Source organism: Thamnophis sirtalis, unplaced genomic scaffold, assembly GCF_051295495.1.
Source record: "Thamnophis sirtalis isolate CommonGarterSnake01/CBP01778 unplaced genomic scaffold, rThaSir2_p1.2 scaffold_1, whole genome shotgun sequence".
In the NCBI taxonomy this organism is placed as follows: Eukaryota; Metazoa; Chordata; class Lepidosauria; order Squamata; family Natricidae; genus Thamnophis; species Thamnophis sirtalis.
In genome coordinates this window covers 166,697,623-166,721,077 of record NW_028261381.1, presented here as the reverse complement: position 1 = coordinate 166,721,077, position 23,455 = coordinate 166,697,623, and the positions used below count along the sequence as shown (strand labels likewise).

At 45.1% G+C, this 23,455-nt stretch overlaps 1 protein-coding gene across 1 annotated transcript in view; it reads left to right on the top strand.

Moving 5' to 3' along the window:
• MYO1F (myosin IF) overlaps window positions 1-23,455 on the top strand; it is an 87,567-nt gene that overhangs the window by 48,784 nt on the left and 15,328 nt on the right. Inside the window, exons 11-21 of the mRNA XM_087703089.1 lie at window positions 1,418-1,498; window positions 3,467-3,553; window positions 4,838-4,924; window positions 7,086-7,253; window positions 11,727-11,812; window positions 14,548-14,629; window positions 16,364-16,470; window positions 17,106-17,204; window positions 19,525-19,669; window positions 22,107-22,221; window positions 22,436-22,605. Of these exons, the coding sequence (XP_087559215.1) occupies window positions 1,418-1,498; window positions 3,467-3,553; window positions 4,838-4,924; window positions 7,086-7,253; window positions 11,727-11,812; window positions 14,548-14,629; window positions 16,364-16,470; window positions 17,106-17,204; window positions 19,525-19,669; window positions 22,107-22,221; window positions 22,436-22,605 (1,227 nt within the window). The remainder of the gene's footprint in view (window positions 1-1,417; window positions 1,499-3,466; window positions 3,554-4,837; window positions 4,925-7,085; window positions 7,254-11,726; window positions 11,813-14,547; window positions 14,630-16,363; window positions 16,471-17,105; window positions 17,205-19,524; window positions 19,670-22,106; window positions 22,222-22,435; window positions 22,606-23,455) is intronic.

Here is a 23,455-nt window from a genome sequence, read left to right as displayed (position 1 = left end):
TTCTGTACTGGGGGGAACTGTTGGTTTGGAGTGAGGAACAAATTGGTGTCTGGTTGGCTCATTCCATTTCTGTTTTAACAACTGAGAGGGACGGACTTTCTGTAGCGGGTTGAACAAGAATAGTGTCCAGTTTATCACTTCCAACTCTATGGTGTTTTCAGCCATAAGACAGAACTGGACTCACTGGAAAATGTTGAATACAATGGTGTCTGCAGGGGTGGGCTTCAAAAATTCCAGCAACCAGGTTCTCTGCCCGGTTGCTGGGTGGGCATGGCCATGGTGGGTGTGGCCTAGTAGGTCCCCTGCACCATGGGAGGGGGTGTTTTCACCTTCCCCAGGCTCCGGAAGCTTTCCTCAAGCTTCTGGGAGGGCGAAAACTGCCACTCCCGGACTCCAGAGGCCCTTCCGGCTTTCCAGAACTTTCAGGGGGTCCGTTTCCCTACCTTCCCAAGTCTCCACGCGAGACTTGCACTTATCTCACATCCAAAACGGGCCGCGTAGAGACTCCTGGGAGGAGAGGGGTGGGCGGGGCCAGCCAGGGGTAGGATTTTTAGGTTCTCCAAACCAGCCATAACGTTAGTTACAGGTTCTCCTGAACCCAGCCAAACCCGTAGCAGCCCACCCCCTGGGTGTCTGATTTGTCACTTCTAACTCTATGGGGTTTTTTGAACACCAAATCAGAAAGATGGACGTATTACAATCGTACCCAGCATGAGAAATGCTAAGATTCTCAGATGGAGAAGGACTAAACTTTTCTCAGAAAAAATAGTGGCCTGTTTAACACCCCAAATTTCTTTGAATGCTAGAAATAGAGGGAAATATGCCTTTTTGCTTTGATTTGTTTGAAAAAAAGGTATCTTACATTGGGAATTTGGGGTCTTTTCCACCAGATGGTAGTATATGTTTATCACTCAATCCCGATATTGAAGTTACGTGGCCTATACAATTCTATATTTTTGCAGCTAGAATGTCAGCGTTCCAAATATCATCCAAAATTAAATCAGAGTCCAAGGCAGAGCTTTCCTCAAAGTTCCAATTTATTAAGAGAGACATGTTGGTACATCTGAGGAAAACCCGAATGTGAAAGCTTCCTAGGTTTTCCACCCAGTTGAAAGTTCACGATTGTCCCCACACCCACAAGTCCATCACATGGTCCAATCTTCCCTTGCCATGCTGGCATTTCCACCCATCTAGTTCCGGTCAGGTGCAGAGGTGCGGAGACAAAGGATGACCTTGGGCTTCTAGAAAGGAATGTCTTATTTTGACAACAACACATTCTACAGTTCTATTCCTTACGATTCCCCCTCCCAATTACCCCACTAATGAAACAGCATGGTAAAATAATAGAGAGTGTGGCAGGCCAAAGATCCTAAAAGGAATAGGCCTGACGTAGTAATTGCTTTCTCTTCACTTCCAGTCCATCAACAGAGCCATGCAGAAACCCAAAGAAGAATACAGCGTTGGTGTCCTAGACATTTACGGTTTTGAAATATTCAAGGTAGGTCTGTGTCACTGAGAAGTCAGCGGCTTCCGAGAAAATTCTGAACTCCATAATGTTTCTGTACCCTAGACACCATTGTCCGGTTGGTCATGTTATTTAACTTACTTTAGTAAACAAAACTAAAAGACAAAATATTCATTGTTAATTTTAATAGTTAAAAAGGTAAAGGTTCCCCTCGCACAGAGGTGGGTTTCTACCAGTTTGGACCGGTTTGACCAAGTAGGTAGTAAGATAGGACGTGCCCAAGCCGGTTCTATCTCCGGCAGTGCCATCTTGATTTTCAGTTCTGTGCATGCACAGAACAATCTTAATTGCAAAAAAATATTTTTTTTAACTTTTCTAACATTGTGCGCATTGCGAGCACATGAGAGCAAAAACATTTTTGCACTGAACCAGCAGTAATGCCAGCAGCAACCCACCCCTGCCCTTGCACATATGTGCTAGTTGTTCCCGATTCTAGGGGGTGGTGCTCATCTCTGTTTCAAAGCCGAAGAGCCAGCGCTGTCCGAAGATGTCTCCGTGGTCATGTGGCTGGCATGACTAAACGCTGAAGGCGCTCGGAACGTTGTTCCCTTCCCACCAAAGATGGTCCCTATTTTTCTACTTGCATTTTTTACGTGCTTTCGAACTGCTAGGTTGGCAGAAGCTGGGACAAGTAACGGGAGCTCACTCTGTTATGCGGTGCTAGGGGTTTGAACCGCCGAACTGCCGACCTTTCTGATCGACAAGCTCAGCGTCTTAGACACTGAGCCACCGCGTCCCTTGTTTAATATAGCTAAGGAGCCATAAATAAATGACAGCTGGACATTGGGTCAGTTTCCAAGCGCCTGGATTGCAATCATGTAACCAAGGCAGTGCTGTGACAGTCATAAGAGCGAGGACGGTAAGAAGTCAGTTTTTCCAGTCCCGTCATAACTTTGAACTGTCACTAAATGAAATGTTGTTAAGTGAGGACTACAAGTAATACTTTTTAGTAAAGTAAAAAGGTTTGGGTAGCATTACTAGTCTCAAGTCATGTTCATACAACAGACGGCATTCCCTGTCCATTGCAATTTTCTCAAGGAAAAGAATTGGTAAGTTTTGGCCCATTTTGTTCAGCATGACAACAGGCCCAATCAAAGTTCAATTTCACCTAATCAGCATAATATTATACACATCTCTCAACTAGGAGCTGCTGGCAGAATATGAATCGTTTGTTATGTTTAAGCAGAAACAAAGAAAAGCTCTGAAAATTTTGGGACCACCACTCCAATAAATGACCAATTTGTTGGTCAATTTATTTTTTACTTATTTATTTGTATCCCACCTTTATTTGTTTTTAGAAACAACCAAAGGTGGCAAACACATCTTCTTCCTCCTATTTTCCTCCCACAACAATATTGTGAGGTAGGTTGGGCCAAATAACTGGGCAGTCACCCAGCTGGCTTTCATGGCTAAAGCTGGACTTGAATTCACGGTCTCCTGCTTTCTAGTCTGGTGCCTTAACCACTAGACCAGGAGTCAGCAACCTGCGGCTCTGGAGCCGCAGGTGGCTCTTTCATCCCTCTGCTGCGGCTTCCTGTCTCCGGTCGGCTCCACAATGGATAGGGCTTTCGGTTAGGATAGGTAAGAGGAAAAAGGACGCCGCGCTAGGAGGAGACTCTATGGTGGGGGAACCGGACTTCCGGTCAGCTTCAGAATTGAACGGGGGGCTTCCGGTTAGGACCTTTGTGGCTCTTTAAGTCTTTAAGGCTGCCGACCCCTGCAGTAAACCATACTGACTGTCTTATGAAAGAATAACTTCTTAGCAATGGGAAGCTTCCCGTGTACTTTTGCTGGCTTGAGTCAGGCTGATTTGGAATCTGTGATCCACCCAGTTTGCTCCATTTCTTTTATCCAAACCTGGAACTTGGTGGCATGTCAGCTAACTGCCTCCTTTTCAAAACTGCTCTCTTTCCCTTGCCTCCCCTTTCCCCTGATCTTCAGAGAAACGGCTTTGAACAATTCTGCATTAACTTTGTGAATGAAAAGCTTCAACAGATCTTCATTGAATTGACACTCAAAGCAGAGCAGGTGAGTTTGGTGTGAGAGAAGGTACAGATCCCTCTGAGGGTGGGCTGTGGATTCTGTGGCTAGGTCTCCAACTGGCCACTTGTGACACAACCTATCCTATAACCTGGACATGGTTCTATATCTCCAGTTTAGGATGTTTGGGAATAGCATCTCCCTGAATTCCTAGAAGGTTGACTGGGAACTCCAGGAGTTTTAGTTCCACCATATCAGGAAGGCCTCAGGTTCAGGGAAATTGCCCTAGTCCAGGGGTCAGCAACCCATGGCTCTAGAGCCGCATGTGGCCTCTTTTATCCCTCTGCTGTGGCTCCCTGTTGCCAGTTGGCACCACAATTTTGAGAGGAGCTTCTGGTTAGGGGTGGGGGAAGCAGGGCACACCAGGAGGAGACTCTATGGCAAAGGATGGGTTTTACAGTCAGCTTCACAATTGATAGGGGGAAAAGAACGCCACGCTAGGAGGAGACTCTTTGGTGGGTAAACGGGACTTCCGACCGGCTCCAGAATTGAACGGGGGGCTTCCGGTTAGGACCTTTGTGGCTCTTTGAGTATTTAAAGTTGCCGACCCCTGCATTAACAGAACCAAGATCATGTGAAATGTTAGTACCACTTTATAATGCTTTAGTAAGACCACACTTGAAATATTGCATTCAGTTTTGGTCTCCATGACATAAAGATGTGGAGACTCTAGAAAGAGTGCAGAAAAGAGCAAGAAAGTTGATCGGGGGACTGGAGGCTAAAACATATGAAGAACGGTTGCAGGAATTGGGTAAATCTTATCTAAACAAAAGAAAGACTCGGGGTGACACGATAGCAGTGTTCCAGTATCTCAAGGGCTGCCACAAAGAAGAGGGGCATCAACCTATTTTCCAAAGCACTTGAAGGCAGGACAAGAAGCAACGGATGGGAATTCAACAAGGAGGGAAGAAACCTAGAACTAGGGAGAAATTTCCTGGCAATTAGAACAATTAGTGGAACCACTTGCCTCCAGAAGTCATGGTTGCTCTATCACTGGAGGGTTTAAGAATCGATTGGACAACTATTTGTCTGAAATGGTATGGGGTCTCCTGCTTGAGCAAGGGGTTGGATTATAAGACCTCCAAAATCCTTTCCAACTCTGTTATTCTGTTCTGATCTGTGAGCTGCAGATTATCAGATCCAAAAGGGTATTCGTAACTAGACAGGTACAGAATGGTATTCTTCACTAGGTCCTCATTATTATTATTTTTTTACTGTTCTTTCAATGTGCATTAATTGCTTCTTTAAAAGCCATCTCTCCTCTTGCCCCAGGAAGAGTACGTGCAGGAAGGCATCAAGTGGACCCCAATTGAATATTTCAACAACAAAGTTGTGTGTGATCTCATTGAAAACAAAGTGGTAAGGGAAGGGGCTGAGGAGGAGGAGGTTGTGGATTCGCTGAGGTGTGTGGGTTGAGCTGGGGATGGTGCAGGGATGGATTGCTGCCGGGGTTGGTGCCGGTTCGCTTCGCGCATGCGCCAGACATGCACATGTGCACAGTGGACTATAAATCATTCTGCGTATGCACAGAATTTTAAAAATTAACTAAAAAAGATCCTGGCCACGGCATCAGTGATCGGGGAACTGGTTCAGGGGGTTCCACCACAATACCGCGAAGCCCTTATCCGCGGAGACATAAGCGCGAGTGCTAATCCGCGCCGTCCGAATCGCTAAAGCAAATGCGACCTTACCGCGCTGACATAAGGGCGGAGGGCAAATCCGCGCCTTCTGAAGCACTCAGCACCCTAAACCTAACCCTAAACCTAACCCTAAACCTAACCCTAAACCTAACCCTAAACCTAACCCTAAACCTAACCCTAAACCTAACCCTAAACCTAACCCTAAACCTAACCCTAAACCTAACCCTAAACCTAACCCTAAACCTAACCCCTAAACCTAATCCTAACCCTTACCTTAATTTAAATCGGCTTTCTGCCGCCGTGCTGTTTTAAAGCGCCCTTCTGTCGCCGCGCTGTTGTCGCGGCGGTGATGACGTGCGGTGATGACGTCGCGGCTTTAGCGATGCGGTTTTATCACCACTATTTTGACGAGCGTGGTTTTGTCGTGCCACTGGTTCAGGGTGGAGGGGGCAGCTTAGGTCACTGCCGGTTTGGGCGATCAAGGCCAAGGCCAAAATACCATTACCAGTTGGCCCGAAACCAGTATGAACCAGTAGCAACCCACCTCTAGGATGGTGCTACTATTTTATTCCAGTTGAATTAAATTCTTAAAAGGCCTTGTTTTTTTCAATAAAATAATGAAACACCCATGCTTTTTTCTCCGCTAAAATTCATTTAAAACTATGCTATGTTGTTCTGGAGCATTCTAGGAAGATGGCAGCCATTACTCTCTAAAAAAGAAACCTTGAAGACTTCTACTTATGTATACATTTATTTAATTTATATGCTACCCATCTCACTATCCAAAGCGATTCTGGGTGGGCTTAGCATAGATTTAGCTTTGTTTCCTGGCTGGAATTATTATTATTTTTTACCTCAGAATTACCTTGAGGTAAAATGGTCGGCCTATAAATTTTATAAAGAAATACATTTTTAATGCTTTGGAACAGTGTTTCTCAACCTCAGTCACTTTAAGATGTCTGGATTTCGACTCCCAGAATTAAAATGATACAAAAGACAGATAAATGACAATAGCTGAGAGAAGTCTTTAAAGATTTAAAGATATAAATCTTTTTCCTACCAGCTGGGAAAAATAAAACCATTTCTATCTGAAAAGGAAACAACGAATGCATACAAGTGGAGTTATAAAAACAGTAGCCCATTTCGCCCATTTTTTAATAAGACATTTTTCAACCAATTAAAAAGCAACTTGAATTTGCCATGTTTGGACTCAAACAAACCTGCCCTCTTGAACAGGATGGAGAGGCCCAATGTCTATGGAGATTCTCAGTCATCCAGGTCATGGTTGCCCCGTAGGTGCTTTTTTTCAAGAGACAACTCGACTTTCTTTGTTGGTTCCACCACAAATGCGCGCACAACAAAAGCGCGCCTGACTAAACCGCGGTGTCTAAAGCGCGGTGACAAAACCGCGCGACGAATGAGCGACTAATTAGCCCTAAAGCGCGCCGACAGAAGCGCGCTGTAACGTAACCCTAAACCTAACCCTAACCCTAACCCTAACCCTAAACCTAACTGTAAATCTTACCTTAAATGAAATCGCGCTTCTGTCGGCGCGCTGTTGTTGGCGCGCTGTTGTCAGTGAGCTTTTGAAATCACGGTTTTAGCGCCGCGGTGTTGTCGGCGCGCTTATGACGTTCGCGCTTTTGACGGGTCACGTCTTTGTTTTTTTCCTTGAAGACATTTTCCTTCTCATCCAAGAAGCTTCTTCAGTTCTAATTGAAGAACTGGTACTTAGAACTGAAGAAGCTTCTTGGATGAGAAGCGAGACCTCTTCAAGAAAAAACAAAGGAAGCCCAGTTACTTCTTGGGAAAAAAAAAAATCTCCTTTGGGATGGGGAAGCCACACTTTCAATCCTTCACTCTTTGTCTCTCTCTTCCAGAATCCTCCTGGAATTATGAGCATCTTGGATGATGTTTGCGCTACTGTGTATGCAAAGGGCGAGGGGGCCGACCAGACCTTGCTGCAGAAGCTCCAGTCCGGAGTGGGGACCCACGAGCATTTCAACGGCTCCAGCTCAGGATTCATCATCCACCACTATGCTGGCAAGGTCTCCCGAGTTCCCCACTTTCCTTCCTTGCGCCCCCTTTCCTTATTCCTTTCAGTTTGGCTCCTCCAGTTTCTGGGTAGAAAATTGCTAACTCTGTTCTACTGATGTGCTGTGGGCTGCACGTACCGTATATACTCGAGTATAGGCTGACCCGAATACAAGCCGAGGCACCTAATTTTACCACAAAAAACTGGAAAAGTTATTGACTCGAGTATAAGCCTAGGGTGGGAAATGCAGCAGCTACCGGTAATGATGTCCCGTGCAGCCGCGGGAGCGATGTCCCGCCTCCTATGACACACGGCACAGTGATTCCTATCATTGGATCACTGTACCAGAGGAGGTGGGACATCGCTATGTGGCTGCTTGCCATAACAAGGAGGAGGTGGGACATCGTTGCAGAGCGGCAGGAGGGGGAGGAAGGGGAATCGTAAGACAGCCCTGCATTACATTGGAACGTGAGGAGGGGGGATGGTGCGGTGCGCGCTGCGCGGCAAACTGACACAGAGGGAGGGGAAACTCACAGGGGCGCCGGGCCATTCACGAGCGTCACCCAGCGGCATGGCCCCGCCCCTTTTTCTCCTCCATTTCGGGCAAATTTTTCACTGACTCGAGTATAAGCCGAGGCGGCTTTTTTCAGCCCAAAAAGTGGGCTGAAAAACTCGGCTTATACTTGAGTATATACGGTACTTATATTGCATCTAGTTTTGGTCGCCACAATATAAAAAAGACGTTGAGACTCTAGAAAGAGTGCAGAGATAGAGCAACGAGGATGATTAGCGGGCTGGAGGCTAAAACATTTGAAGAACAGTTGCGGGAATTGGGATATCTAGTGTAGTGAAAAGAAGGACCAGGGGAGACATGATAGCAGTGTTCTGATATCTCAGAGGCTGCCATAAAGAAGAGGGAGTCAAGCTAGTCTCCAAAGCACCTGAGGGCGGGACAAGAAGCAATGGGTGGAAACTAATCAAAGAGAGAAGCAACTTAGAACTAAGTGAAGTGAGAACAATTAATCAATGGAACAACTTGCCTCCAGAACTTGTGAGTGCTCCTTCACTGGAAGTTTTTAAGAAGATTGGACAACCACTTGTCTGAAATGATATAGGGCAGCGATGGCGAACCTTTTTTTGCTCGTGTGCCATAAGTGGGGGGAGCGCAGGGGGGGTCGTGTGCAGGCGTGCTGCACCCATAATGCAATGTGTGACACACACCCCCAGTGCGTATGCGTGCACTATAGGTGCTCCCCCCATTTTTTACATGCTTTTTTCGCCCTCCCCAGGCTCCAGAGGCTTTATAGGAGCCTGGGGAGGGTGAAAACAGCCTCCCCCCGCCCCCTCCGGATGCTTTCCGGAGGCTTCAGGGACCTTCAGGAAGCTTCCCTGAACCCTTCGGAGCAATCAAAATGACTCTCCGAGCAAACCGGAAGTGACTTCCAGTTTGCTCGGAGGACACCCCGAAGGCTTCAGGGACTTTCAGGAGGCTTCCCTAAAGCCTCCGGAGCAATCGAAACGACCCTCCGAGCAAACCGGAAGTCCATTCCCGAACTTCTGGTTTGCCCGTAGGGCCAGTTTTTTGCGCTCCGGAGGCTTAATGGAAGCTCATGAAGCCTCTGGAGGGCCTCCGGGGGGCAGGGGAGGCTCTTTTCCCCCTCCCCAGGCTCCTGTAAAGTCTCTGGAGCCTGGGGAGGGTGCAAAATGGCTTTAAAAAAGGGTGAACTCGTATACCCTGACAAATGGCTCCGCGTGCCACCTGTGGCACTCATGCCATAGGTTTGCCATCACTGATATAGGGTTTCCTCTTCAGCGGAGTTGTACTGAAAGACCTCTGGGGTTCCCTCCAACTCTGTTGTTCTGTGCGTGTGTGTTTCTGTGTAAACTGAATTCAGATCAGTTAAAATTATGTTTAAATTGATCATCTGTATTTGTATGTATGTATCAGTGGTGGGTTTCAACTTTTTTTAGAACCTCTTCTGTAGGTTTGGCCTGCTTTGTGGGAGTGGCTTGCCGGCCATGTGACTGGGTGGGAGTGGCTTGGCAGTCATGTGACTGGGTGGGCGTAGCCAACTTGTAAAATGTGGTGAAACTCACTTAACAACGCTGTTGCTTAGCAACCTAAATGTTGGCTCAGAAACTCTGGCATTTGAAGCATGCAAGTCTTAAAGCTGTCAAGTGACAAGACCCTTGCACCCCTAACCCTTTAGGAAAAAAAACCCAGGGGTGTTCACACTTGACAGCTTTAAGACTTGTGGACTTCAACTCCCAGAATTCCTCCTCTCGCTCTTCATCTTGATGATGTGCGGACGGGTGGGGGGAGGAAGCTGGAATAGGTTCTAAACGGCATGGTAGATTTGTGGAACCTCTTCTATAGAAGAGGTTAGAACTGGCAGGAACCCACCCCTAGTATGTATGTATGTATGTATGTATGTATGTATGTATGTATGTATGAATGTATGTACAGGTAGTGCTTGCTAATTGGGTTTGGGAACCCATCGCCGAGCAACATGACCCTAAAGTGTGACAATCTCATAGTTGCAGCAGTGCCAGCTGCTGTCATTAAGTGAATCACAATTGGGAGAACAGCATTTGCAATCTCCTGCAGGCTTACCCATTGACTTCATTTGTCAGAAGCATTCATCCATTCATTCCCTAGTTTGGTGAGGAAACGTCTGCAAGGAAACATCCCAGCTCAGAGAGCACCAGGGATTCACATATAAGAAGTATTTGCAGAAGGGCTTCACAGAGCATCTTTCCATGAGCAAAGCATCCTTCCTGGATTCATTAAAACAGCAACATCCTTGGGGACTCCTTGACTTCAAAGACTTGGATGTGTGTTGAGAGTTCCAGCTAATGCAACTCATGTGCTAAAACTCACAAATGCACACACCTACACACAGATAGGATCTTGTTCTGCCATGCTGAGACTTCCTAAGGAGGCAGCTGCTTTAATGGTCCGAAGCAAGTCACTCCTCCGGATGGATGAATCTCTGACCAATCAGAAATCAAATTAAAAGGAGGTGGATTCAGAGAGAGGGAAAAATGACAGAAACTGGCAGTGAAAGTCAAAAATGGGGATCACGTGATTATGGGATGCTGCAATCATTGCAATGGTGAGCCAGTTGCCAAGCACACAAATTGTGATCCCGTGACCATGGGATGCTGCAGTGGTTCCAACTATGAGGAACAGCCATAATTCTCCTTTTTCAGAGTCATTGTGACTTTGAACAGTCATTGAACGAGTGGTCTTTAAGTGAGGATTATCTCTGCACACACACACACACACACACACACACACACGAAGAACAAAGGCAGAACTCCTTGACATATGATCATAATTGGGTAGAGAGTTTCCATTGCTAAGCAAGGAGGTTGTTAAGTGAGTCACACCTGATTTTATGTCCTTTTTTGCCACAGTCCTTAAGTGAGTCACTGCGATTGTTAAGCGAATCATGCAATAGTGACGTGGATCTGGATTCCCTCACTGACTTTGTTTGTTGTGATCATAGGACTCTGACACTGCAACTATTGTTAATACATGCTGGTCACCAGGAGACCGGATTTTGATCACATGAGCTCAGAGATGCTGTAATGGTCATATAGCAATAGCACTTAGACTTGTATACCTCTTCACTGTGCTTTTACAGCCCTCTCTAAGCGGTTTACAGAGTCAGCATATTTGCCCCCAACAATCTGGGTCCTCATTTTACCCACCTCGGAAGGATGGAAGCAGGGGTGGGTTCCTGCCAGTTCTAACCTCTTCTATAGAAGAGGTTCCACAAATCTACCATGCCATTTAGAACCGGTTCCAGCTCCCTCCCCCTGCCCGTCCACACATCATCAAGATGAAGAGCGAGAGGAGGAATTCTGGGAGTTGAAGTCCACAAGTCTTAAAGCTGTCAAGTTTGAACACCCCTGGGTTTTTTTTTTTCTAAAGGGTTAGGGGAGCAAGGGTCTTGTAACTTGACAGCTTTAAGACTTGAACACTTCAATGCCAGAGTTCCTGAGCCAACATTTTGGTTGCTAAGCAAGAGCGTTGTTAAGTGAGTTTCACCACATTTTACAAGTTGGCCACGCCCATCCAGTCACATGACTGGCAAGCCACTCCCACAAAGCAGGCCACACCTACAGAAGAGGTTCTAAAAAATTTCGAAACCCACCACTGGATGGAAGGCTGAGTCAACCTTGAGCCTGGTGAGATTCGATCTGCCAAAACTGCTGGCAGCTGGTGACCAGCAGAAGTTGCCTGCAGTACTGCACTCTGACCACTGTGCCACCACGGCTCCATAAGTCACTTTCTACAGTGCCGTTGCAACTTCCAACGGTCGCTGAATGAATGGTTGTAAGACAAGGACTACCTGTATGGTGGAGAAGGTGCTAGACTGGGGAGATTTATTTGAAGAAAGCAGAGAGAGAGAGCACAGATGCCTAACAGGAATGACACATGGCCAAAATGCTAACTGTGGGCCTATCCTAACCACAGGTCTCCTATGACGTGAACGGCTTTTGTGAACGCAATCGGGATGTGCTTTTCACCGACCTGATAGAACTAATGCAAAGCAGTGAATTGTGAGTCTCTTTCTCTGGCTTTCCTTCCCATACCTCACTTGGTCGTATATTTCTTTCTTTTTTTATATACTTGCCCCCAAAACAAAAGCACATAATGAAGGAAAACAGAAAAGTTCAGTGTCCTTGAACTACAACTCCCATCAGGCAACATGGCCAAGAGTAGTCAGAATGGGGATTTTATTCCAACAACTTTCAAAGCAGACTTGCTTAAACTGGTGCCATGAGATGTGTTGGAACTTAGGAGAGGAGATGCTACCTTGGAATTCTGGGAATCGTAGTTCTGACACAAATCAAATCGGGAATCCTGATTTAAACAGGCAAAAAATCCCCAAATCTGTAACTAGACTTAGGCTTAGACTTAGAATAACTTTATTGTCACTTTGAATGTATACTAATCGGCATACATTAAAATGAAATTTCATTCCATTCAGCTCTCAAAGGGTCACCACCTCCAAAATACACTATATAAAGGTAAAGGTTCTCCTCGCACATATGTGCTAGTTGTTCCTGACACTAGGGGGCGGTGTTCATCTCAGTTTGAAAGCCGAGGACCCAGCACTGTCGAAAGATGTCTCCGTGGTCATGTGGCCGGCATGACTAAACACCAAAGGCGCATGGAACGCTGTTACCTTCCCACCAAAGGTGGTTCCTATTTTTCTACTTGCATTTTTACATGCTTTCGAACTGCTAGGTTGGCAGAAGCTGTGACAAGTAGTGAGACCTCACTCTGTTACGCAGCGCTAGGGATTCGAACTGCCGACCTTTCTGATCGACAAGCTCAGCGTCTTAGTCACTGAGCCACCTTTAGACTTAGGCTTAGACTTAGAATAACTTGATTGTCACTTTGAATGTACACTGATAGGCATACATTAAAATGAAATTTCGTTCGATACAGCTCTCAAAGGGTCACCACCTCCAATATACACAATATAAACATGACTACATACATACATACATACATACATACATACATACATACATACATACAACTAGCAATGTTTCTGGGGAGAGGCAGTGTTGGTCAGATTGGCAGAAGCAGTCTATAATTAGGGCATTCCAATTTATTTATTTATTTATTTATTTATTTATTCAGTAAATGTTTATGGCTGCCCATCTCGTATACATGACCCTGAGCAGCTAACAATTAAAAGCAAATGGAAACAGAACAAAATATAACCAGCGTTTAAAAGCATAACTCCTGCAATATATAATACATGATACAATACATCCTCTTTTTCTGTGCATATACTAATTGTACCATTAGCAGTGGTGGGTTTCTACCGGTTTGGACCGGTTCAGCCGGACCGGTAGTGGTTTGGCAGCCTAGGTCGCTGGAACTGGCAGCAACCTAGGCCTGCCACACCCGCAAACCAGTTCTCTGGGCGGCGCCATAGATACCACCATCTTGTTTTTTGCTTCTGCACATGCATAGAACAATTTTTATTGCACTGCGGATGTGCGCACCATGCGCGCATGACTGAACCAGCAGTAGTGCCTGCCAGAAGCCACCCCTGACTATAAGTGTGTCAAAGCCACACCTATAATGCTAAAGTGATGGGGTTTGTGGTACAATGCTCTTTCAGCCTTCAGAAAGCAACTAGAGTTCTTAGGCAACAAGGCCTTTTTTGCTCTTATTAAGAGGATCTTAGATAAATATATGGCTATATTTATACGCTATAGGGCAGTGCGTGTGACAACAAATAGACACAAGGACAGTTTTTTCCCCCAGGCCATCCCTCTGCTAATTCCCACAACATTGTCAAACTATCTAAAAAGGCAGTATTACCATCATTATTCTCATCCTCCCTATTCTCTATTTTCTTATCTCCTTATGACTATAACTTTGTTACTTATCACTATTGTTGTATGCACATTGAGAGCTTACGCACTGGAAACACTAAGTGTTGTATCTTATGGTTCTCGATGAATGTATTTTATTCTCCTTATGTACACTGAGAGCATCTGCACCAGGGGTGGGTTTCTCGCCCCGTTCCAACCGGTTCGGTTGGAACGAGGCTGGTGGCGTCCTCGTGCACGTGTGCAGCACGTGCGTGCACGCGCGCAGTGCGCACATGTGCACTAGTGTCTGTGCGATGCTCCAGCTGCTCCTGGAGGATCGCGCAGGCGCTGTATGCATCCTGCGCATGCGTGGAAGCGCAGAATTCGTCAAAACCGTGTAAGGAGCGGGCGCGCAGGCGTGGGGGGGCCCTTCGCCGTTCCCGGAAGTTACTTACTTCCGGGTTCGGCAACCAACCGGTTCGCAGGGACCGCCGCGAACCGGTTGAAACCCACCCCTGATCTGCACCAAAGACAAATTCCTTGTGTGTCCAATCACACTTGGCCAATGAAGAATTCTATTCTATTCTATTCTATTCTATTCTATTCTATTCTATTCTATTCTATTCTATTCTGCTCTACTCTACTCTACTCTACCCTACCCTACCCTACCCTACCCTACCTTACCCTATCCTATCCTATCCTATCCTATCCTATCCTATCCTATCCTATCCTATCCTATCCTATCCTATCCTATCCTATCCTATTTTATCCAATCCATAGTTGCCTATTCAGGGTTAGTCAAGCAAGGGAGAATTTATCCCTTTCTGCCCCTTAGATACAGGGGAATACCACCTCAAATACAATCACACTCTGCATCAGTGGCTTATTTTTACATGTCCGTTTCCAAAATTCTAGTTCTTTCTTACTTTCCTCCCCACCCCCACCCCATTTCTTAGTGCTTTCATCCGGATGCTTTTCCCAGAAAAACTTGATGCAGACAAAAAAGGACGGCCCACTACAGCTGGATCCAAAATTAAGGTACATTTGGACATTGTAGCAGATAATTTTATGTACTAAGCTTAGTATCTGTTATTTAATTCATGCATGATGAAATAAGTAAATAAATAAATACATAAATAAAATTAAAAATTTCCATTGGATTAGAGCTATTATTTTCTTTTTAATTTGTTCCCCAACAACTGATGCTAGGAACCAATTGAGGGCAATAAAAGCAATCTCTGCAGCTTGTCAATCAACAGGTCTAGTGGTTAAAGCATTAGGCTATGAACTGGGAGACTGTGAGGTCCAGTCTTTCCTTAGACATGAAAGCCAACTGAGTGACTTTGGGCCAATCACTCCTCCTTAATCTAACCCACCTTGCAGGGTGGTTGTGGGGAAATTGGGAGTATGTTTGTCTATGGAGATTCTCAGTCATCCAGGTCATGGAGGTCAAGATCAAGGTGCTTTTCCGAGAGGCAACTGGAGTTTCTGGTTTTTCCTTGAAGACGTTTCGCTTCTCATCCAGCTAAAGCTTCTTCAGCTCTGACTGGATGGTGGGGAATGGAAGGATTCATCACCTATCTCCAGTCTGCAACACAGTCCTTTCAACAGTTCCGAGAAGACTCCACAACCCATTTGCACCATTCTGGTGACCCTGAGGAACACAAATGAACATCCAGGTGGCCTCAAGGACACTCTAAAAAGGTTGCAAATGACCAGCTATCCGCAAGGAATATAAATCCTTCCATTCCCCACCAAGCCTAGCCAGCCAGACAAAGAGATTTAAAAACAGCTTCTGCCCATGGGCTGTCAGACTCCTAAACACAATCACAATCACAATCACTGGACTACTGCAACGTGCTCTACATGGGGCAGCCCTTGAAGAGCATTCGGCGACTCCAGCTTGTCCAGAATGCAGCCGCGCGAGCGATCGTGCGTGCATCTCGGTTCACCCACGTAACACCTATCCTCCGCGAGCTGCACTGGCTGCCTATTGGTCTCCGGATACGCTTCAAGGTGCTAGTTGTCACTTATAAAGCCCTTCATGGTATTGGACCTGGGTACTTGAGAGACCGCCTGCTGCCAATTACCTCCACTAGACCGATTAGATCCCACAGATTAGGCGTCCTCCGAATCCCATCCGCCGGCCAGTGTCGGCTGGTGACTACCCGGAGGAGAGCCTTCTCTGTGGCTGCTCCGACCCTCTGGAACGAGCTCCCCGTGGAGATTCGAACCCTCACCACCCTCCAGGCCTTCCGCAAAGCCCTTAAAACCTGGCTGTTCCGACAGGCCTGGGGCTAAAGAACTGTTGCCCCCGTCTCGAATGGTATGACTGTTGTGTGTTTTAAATTATGCATCGTTTTGTGCCGTTTTAATTTTTGTTTGTATCCCCCTTCCCTGGTTTGAGTTGTGAGCCGCCCTGAGTCCCCTTCAGGGGAAAAGGGCGGCATATAAATAAAATAAACATTCAAACATTCAAACATTCACAATCACTCCACCTACATATGGAAATGTCTGACTAGTTCCCTCCCCCTGTCCCCCACCCCCATTACTTGTATGAGGATTATTCTCTATTGGATTGCACCAGTAGAGGCTAAACCAATTTTGTTGTATACATGATGTACAATGACAATAAAGGCTACGGAACTAAGATTTGACAAGGAGAATTCCGGGAGGCCCTTTATTCTTTGGAAAGTACTTTATTCTTGGTGATCTGAAACGAAATGTGGTGGAACAGATTGGGTAAACACTAAGGATCTTGAATCTCCCCAGAAACAAGCCAATGATCTTGTGAACACCCTGAAGAAGTGTACACCTCATTACATCCGTTGCATTAAGCCCAACGAGACGAAGAGGCCACGAGACTGGGAAGAGAGTCGGTAAGAGCGAAGGAGTTACTAATGGCCCGCACAAATCTCCATATCAAAACCACGAACCAAAAGCAAAACTTAATCTTAAAATGCATTTAAGATATGAATCGATCCTGTGACAGGTAGTCTTTGACTTATGACCACAACGGGGACCAGAATTTCTGATGCTGAGTAAGGTCGTTAAGTGAACCACACCTGATTTTTACAAACGTTTTTGCCACGGGTGTGTTAAGCAAAACACTACAGTTCTCAAGTAAATCGTGCAATTGGTCCTTAAGCGAATCTCTCTTTCCCCATTGACTTTGCTTGCCGGAAGCCAGGTGGGAAGGTCACAAATGGTGATCACGTGACCCTGGGGTGCTGCAATTGTTGTAAATCCATGAGGCTTGTTCAGCACCCAAATTTTGATCATGTGACCACTGTGATGGTCATAAGGGTGAGGATCAATTGTTTGTCAGTTTTTTTCAGTGCTATTGTAACTTTGAACAGTTGCTAAAGCAAAGTTGTAAGTTGAGAAATACCTAGGCTTGCTAATTGGCCTGGCCTCTCCCATTTCTAAGACGTCTTCCCTCGTTAGCAGTTTTCATAAAATCAAGGTCCTTGAGAGGTACATCCTCCTGCTATGTTACACATGCATCCTGCAGGGTGAAGCATCAAGTGGAGTACCTGGGACTGAAGGAGAATATCCGAGTCCGCCGAGCTGGATTTGCATATCGCAGAATCTTTCATAAATTCCTGCAAAGGTAAGATGTTAGATTGTTGTTATCAGACTGGTTAGAGGATAGATAGATAGATAGATAGATAGATAGATAGATAGATAGATAGATAGATAGATAGATAGATAGATGATAGATAGATAGATAGATAGATAGATAGATAGATAGATAGATAGATAGATAGATAGATAGATATAGATGGATGGATGGATGGACGGACAGAGATAGATAGATAGATAGATAGATAGATAGATAGATAGATAGATAGATAGATAGATAGATGAGAGACAGAGAAAGAAACAGAGAAAGAGACAGCGATAGAGAGACAGAGAGAGACAGAGACAGAAAGATGAGAGAGAATGATGATTGAGAGAGAGTGAATAGATGATAAGAGAGATAGATGAGAGAGAGAGAATGAATAGATGATGAGAGAGATATGATGAGAGAGAGACAGTGAGACAGACAGAGACAGAGAGATGAGAGAGAATAGTAATTGATAGACAGTGAATAGATGATGAGAGAAAGAGGAGAGAGAGAATTAATAGATGATGAGAGATATATGATGAGAGATAGATAGAGAGCTGATGAGAGAGACAGACAGACAGACAGAGACAGACAGAGAGAGAATGATAATTGATAGGGAGTGAATAGATGATGAGAGAGAGATGAGAGAGAGAGAGAGAATGTATAGATGATGAGAGAGAGATGATGAGAGATAGATAGATAGATAGATAAGAGAGAGATGATGAGAGACAGAGAAAGACAGAGACAGATAGAGAGATGAGAGAGAATGATAATTGATAGAGAGAGAGAAAGTGAATAGATGATGAGAGAGAGATATATGATGAGAGATAGATAGATGGTTGAGAGAGAGAGAGAATGAATAGATAATGAGAGAAAGAGATATGATAGTAGATAGATAGATAGATAGATAGATAGATAGATAGATAGATAGATAGATAGATAGATAGATAGATAGATAGATAGATAGATAGATAGATAGATAGATATAGATGAGCGAGGAGGATGAATAGGTGATATGATGATATATATGATAGGTTAGGCTAGGTAGGCTAGAGATGAGATTCCAATAACTAAGGGGCTGCACCAAAGAAGATAGGGTCAATTTAGTTTCCAAAACAACATTGCAGTAATCCACTTAGGAGGTGATCAAAGTATGAGTGACAACGATTAGTGCCTTCTGGTTTAAGAAGAGACACAACTGGCACACAGAATGCAGTTGGGCAGAAGTTATCCTGGCCACAGCTGCCACCTGCTCCTTCAACAGGAGCTGTGAGTCTAGGAGGACCCCTAAATTATGCAGCAGTTTTGTCTGGAATAGCACAACCCTATCCAAAACTAAAGGGGGAAAATAACGGGATGAAGGAAACCTAAAACCAAGAGTTACTCAGTCTTACTACGATTGAGCTAATCCCTGTAGGGTAGAGCGTGTGGATAGTCAACCTTTTGGCCAGGTTGAGCTGGGAGGAAAAAGGGACTCATTCATCAATTCAAACTCTTCACCTTCACTTCCTAACTCAAATTAGGGAAATTATGGACACCTTCCTGTACTAAGCCATTCACGTCTTCCCTCCAGATAATTATTTTTGTGAACAGCAGGACTGGATTATGGAACTTTGACTCTGGTCAATGGTCAGGAATGGATAGTGTAGAATTGATTGCTGTCAATGGCTAATAATGGATGATGGAGAATGGACTGCTGTCAGTGGTTAAGAACGGATGACAGAAATTGACAGTTGTTGATGGCCAGGAATGGATGACAGAGGATTGACTGCTGTCAACGGCTAAGAATGGATGATAGAGAATTGGCAGTTGTCAATGGCCAGGAATGGAAGATGGAGAATTGACACTTGTCAATGGTTAAGAACAAATGACAGAAATTGACAGGTGTCGATGGCCAGGAATGGATGGTGGAGGATTGACAGTTGTCAATGGCCAGGAATGGATGACGGAGGATTGACAGTTGTCAATGGTTAAGAACGGATGACAGAAATTGACAGGTGTCGATGGCCAGGAATGGATAATGGAGAATTGACAGTTGTCAATGGCCAAGAATTGAGGTTCCCACTCTGAGATACTTAAATCTTTGGGTTTGGGAAAAAAACAAGAGAAGAAAACTAGATTTTTTTTCTGAAAGAGAGAAAGTGGAATGGGGGGGAAAGGAACAGCATTTTTCCAGCATCACATCGGCACACATCCCACTAAAATTAAATGGACCCTCCTGACCCTGAAGAAAATGGGTTATGTTTACAGTCATGGACTCCTCGAATGTTAGCATCACTTTCAGGTTATTATCTGAGCACATACATATGCTTCCTTTCTTAAGGTATGCCATCCTGACCTCAGAAACTTGGCCAAGGTGGCAAGGTGATGAACGCCAAGGAGTCCAGCACTTGTTAAGGTCCGTCAACATGGATGTGGATCAGTACCAGATGGGCCGCACAAAGATTTTCGTCAAGAATCCAGAGTCGGTAAGCATGTTGTGGCCTGCCAGGGGGCAGCAGAGCTGGTGGCAGATTCAGACAGTGAGGAGGTTGGGGAGGAACATGGGCCAGTCCTGGAGTCTGCGGAAGGCTCTGATGAATGCATCGGAGGCAGAGATAGAGCCAGGGCCGTCCGACAGTTATTAGCTATCTTCAGAGTAGAGCAGAAGAACAGCTGGAGCCTGTTCCCGATGTGCTCATGCACAGAGCTGCCAGGAGAAGGGAACAGCTAAGGAACAAGGGCCGACTCAGAGTAAAGCCACAGGTGGACGGTGAATGGCCCCTCCCATAGGGAATAAAGAGGAGCGAAAGAGGAGGGGAGTTTGCGGGAGACAATTAGTTCAATTCATTAGTGTGAAGATTTGTTCGTGACTCTCAGAGACTCCTTGCCAAGTATTTTCTTGTACAGCCTTGTGTTTGGAAGAAAACCAGCCTGGCAGCTCTCCAAGCCTGATAAGGTCTGTGATTGTAAATTCACCCTTGAAAGGCTGTTTGCCGGGACTTTGCTAGATGTGAATGAGAGGAATTCACATTAGCTTAATAAAAAGGGGTTTTGTCAGGACAAGGAGTCTGCTTCGTGATTTTGTGAAGCCTCAGTCAGAACAAAGCTAGGCAACCTTAGCTCTTTTGAAAAACAGGGTCCTTTTGCTTCGTTGATGTCAGATAAAAATATATAATCTATAAGCTGAATTGCAAGGTTGAGGGTAAAGGAGGAAACCTTGATGGAGATATGCAAGGTTTATTACTAAAGTAACAAAGGGAAAAGCGTAAGTGTACTGATAAAAGAGAATATTTGTATTCAGGGTTGTTGAATAAAGGTAGTCCTCGACTTATGACCAGAATTGAACCCAAATTTTCTGATGCTGAGACAGTTATTAAGTGAATTTTGCCCCATTTTGCGACCTTTTTTGCCATAATTGTTAAGCAAATCACTGGAGTCATTAAGTTAATAACACGGTTGCTAAGTGAATCTGGCTTCCCCATTGACTTTGCTGGTCAGAAGGACGCAAAAGGGGATGGCATGATCCCGGGACATTGCAGCCGTCATAAATATGAACTGGCTGCCAAGGATCTAAAATTTGACCATGGGACCATGGGGATGCTGTAACAGCCCAAAGTGTGATAAACGTTCGTAAGTAATTTTTTTCAGTGACATTGTAACTTCAGTCGCTAAATGAACAGTTTTAAGTTGAGGACAATCTGTATCTGTAGCTCAGCACGGATGATGTTACTTAGTTTAGGCAATAAAGTATATGTAAGAAAACAACCAAGCTCAGAGAGCACCAAGGACCCCTCATATCTTCAGTCCACAACAGGCAGATAATATTTGGAAAGTGTCAACTCCCTAATTCACATCTGAAGGGAGGGGATCAGAGGTGGCATTCTACCGGTTTGGATTGATTCACTTGAACTGGTAGCGGAAATCGCGGGTAGCCCCACCCACCCTCCCCGGCTCTACGGCATCCCATTTAGGCCAGTGGTGAAATCCAATTTTTTAGCTACCAGTTCTGTGGGCGTGGCTTGGTGGGTGTGGCAGGGGAAGGATACAGCAAAATCTCCATTCCCTCCCCACTCTGGGGCCAGCCAGAGGTGGTATTTGCCGGTTCTCCGAACTACTCAAAATTTCCACTACCGGTTCTCTAAACCGGTGGTCTCTAACCTTGGCAACTTTAAGACTTGTGGACTTCAACTCTGGGAGTTGAAGCCCACAAGTCTTAAAGTTGCCAAGGTTGGAGACCACTGGTCTAGACCCTGTCAGTACTTGCTGAATTTCAACCCTGATTTAGGCCCTTTTTTCACCAAAAGCACATGCGGGGAAGGCCGAGCGCCTGCGCGCACACTCACATTTGCGAACCGGTAGGGAAGGGAAGGGAATACCTCGCCTGGAGGGGATAGCACAGTCCAGGTTGCAAGATTCTGTTATCATGGGTATTTCAATAAAAGCTATTTCAATAAAATCTCAATTTAGCCTTCCCGTGGAGTTGTGTTCTTGGTCTAGCCCAGGGGTCAGCGAGCTTAAACACTCAAAGAGCCATTTGGACCCGTTTCCCACAGAAAAGAAAACAATGGGAGCCACAAAACTAACATATGTAGTTGAATTAAACATCCTGTTTTCTTCTGAAACTTTCCTTTTCTTGGATTTATCCATAGTTGGCCTACTGGGGGTTCAAAAAGCTCAATAAATCATATGGCAGCAGGTATCACACATTGGCGATTGTGACGCAAATTTTGAGCGATAGGGAGCCGCAGCAGACGGATGAAAGAGCCACATGCGGCTCAAAAGCCGCCGATTGCTGACCCCTGGTCTAGCCTACTCAATAGGACTGGTGGAGAAGTTTTTAAAAAGCATAAAGGAAAGGTTTTTTTTGCCCTTCTCTTCTTCCTGTTTTCATTTGATGATGATGATTATTATTTCTGCTGCCAGCTCTTCCTCCTAGAGGAGATGCGGGAACGAAAGTTTGACGGGTACGCCCGGGTCATCCAGAAAGCGTGGCGCCGTCACATCGCCGTCAGGAAGTATGAGCAGATGCGAGAAGAAGGTAGGAGGGAGGTCCTTGTTCTCAGGACATGATGGTACTCCACTAGTGAGGCCACACCTGGCCACCCCCCCAATACGAATGGGCGTGAATTGCACATTCCCCCTCGTGTTAATAATCAATAACATTATTATCAGTCATAACGATCTCTACAGAACCACTCATGTCTACTGCACTTCATGATCTGCTCTTCCCCTGTTATCCCTTCTTCATGAAGCATCCAATATCCTGTACAACTTCAAAGAGAGGCGGAGAAACAGCATCAACCGAAATTTCATGGGTGATTATCTGGGTTTAGAAGACAAACCAGAACTGCGCAAGTTTTTGGGCAGAAGGGAGAGAATTGATTTTGCCGATTCAGTCACCAAGTACGACAGGCGGTTTAAGGTAAGATAGAGTTGGTCATTTACCAGAAACTGAAGAACCGAAAGCTTCCAACGTTGACCTCTTTTTCCAAAACCTGGAAGAATTCTTGCCATTTGTCAAGAGTTTCAAAATGTTTCTTTCCCCCAAAGAATTTTTTTATTGTTTTTATTCTCTTACATACCATTTAAAGCAGGGGTAGTCAACCTTTTTATACCTACCGCCCACTTTTGTATCTCTGTTAGTAGTAAAATTTTCTAACCGCCCACCGGTTCCACAGCAATGGTGATTTATAAAGTAGGGAAGTAACTTTATAAAATTTATAAAGCAGAGTTACAACAAACCCCTACCGCCCACCATGAAAGCTGGAACGCCCACTAGTGGGCGGTAGGGACCAGGTTGACTACCACTGATTTAAAGTATACATTCACATAATTGTTATTCTTCTTTACATTTATCATTCTTGTACATTTATTATTTCCTTTAATAGGTTATAATATGCAGTTTGGGTTGCTTTATTTACCATCTCCTCCTTTTTTCCACCTTGTTTTTCCTTTCTTTTCTCCCTCCCTCCCTTCTCTACTTCCTTCCTGCCTCCCCTCCTTCCCCTTCCTTCTTTCCTTATCTTTCTCCTACTCCTCCTCTTCCCCTTCCTACCCTCTCTCCTTCTCTTTCTCTCCCTTCCATCCTCCTCTCCTTACCTCTTTCTTCTTTCCCCTGTCTTCCTTTCTTTCTCTCCTCTCTCCCTTTCTTTTTCCATTATTGTCGGTGTCTATTTCAAAACTCGGTTTATGTTTCCTTGGGATGGTATTTCCACCAACCCAAATATAATATCAACATTTCAAAATGTTAAAACAGCTTCAAAAACATTTTT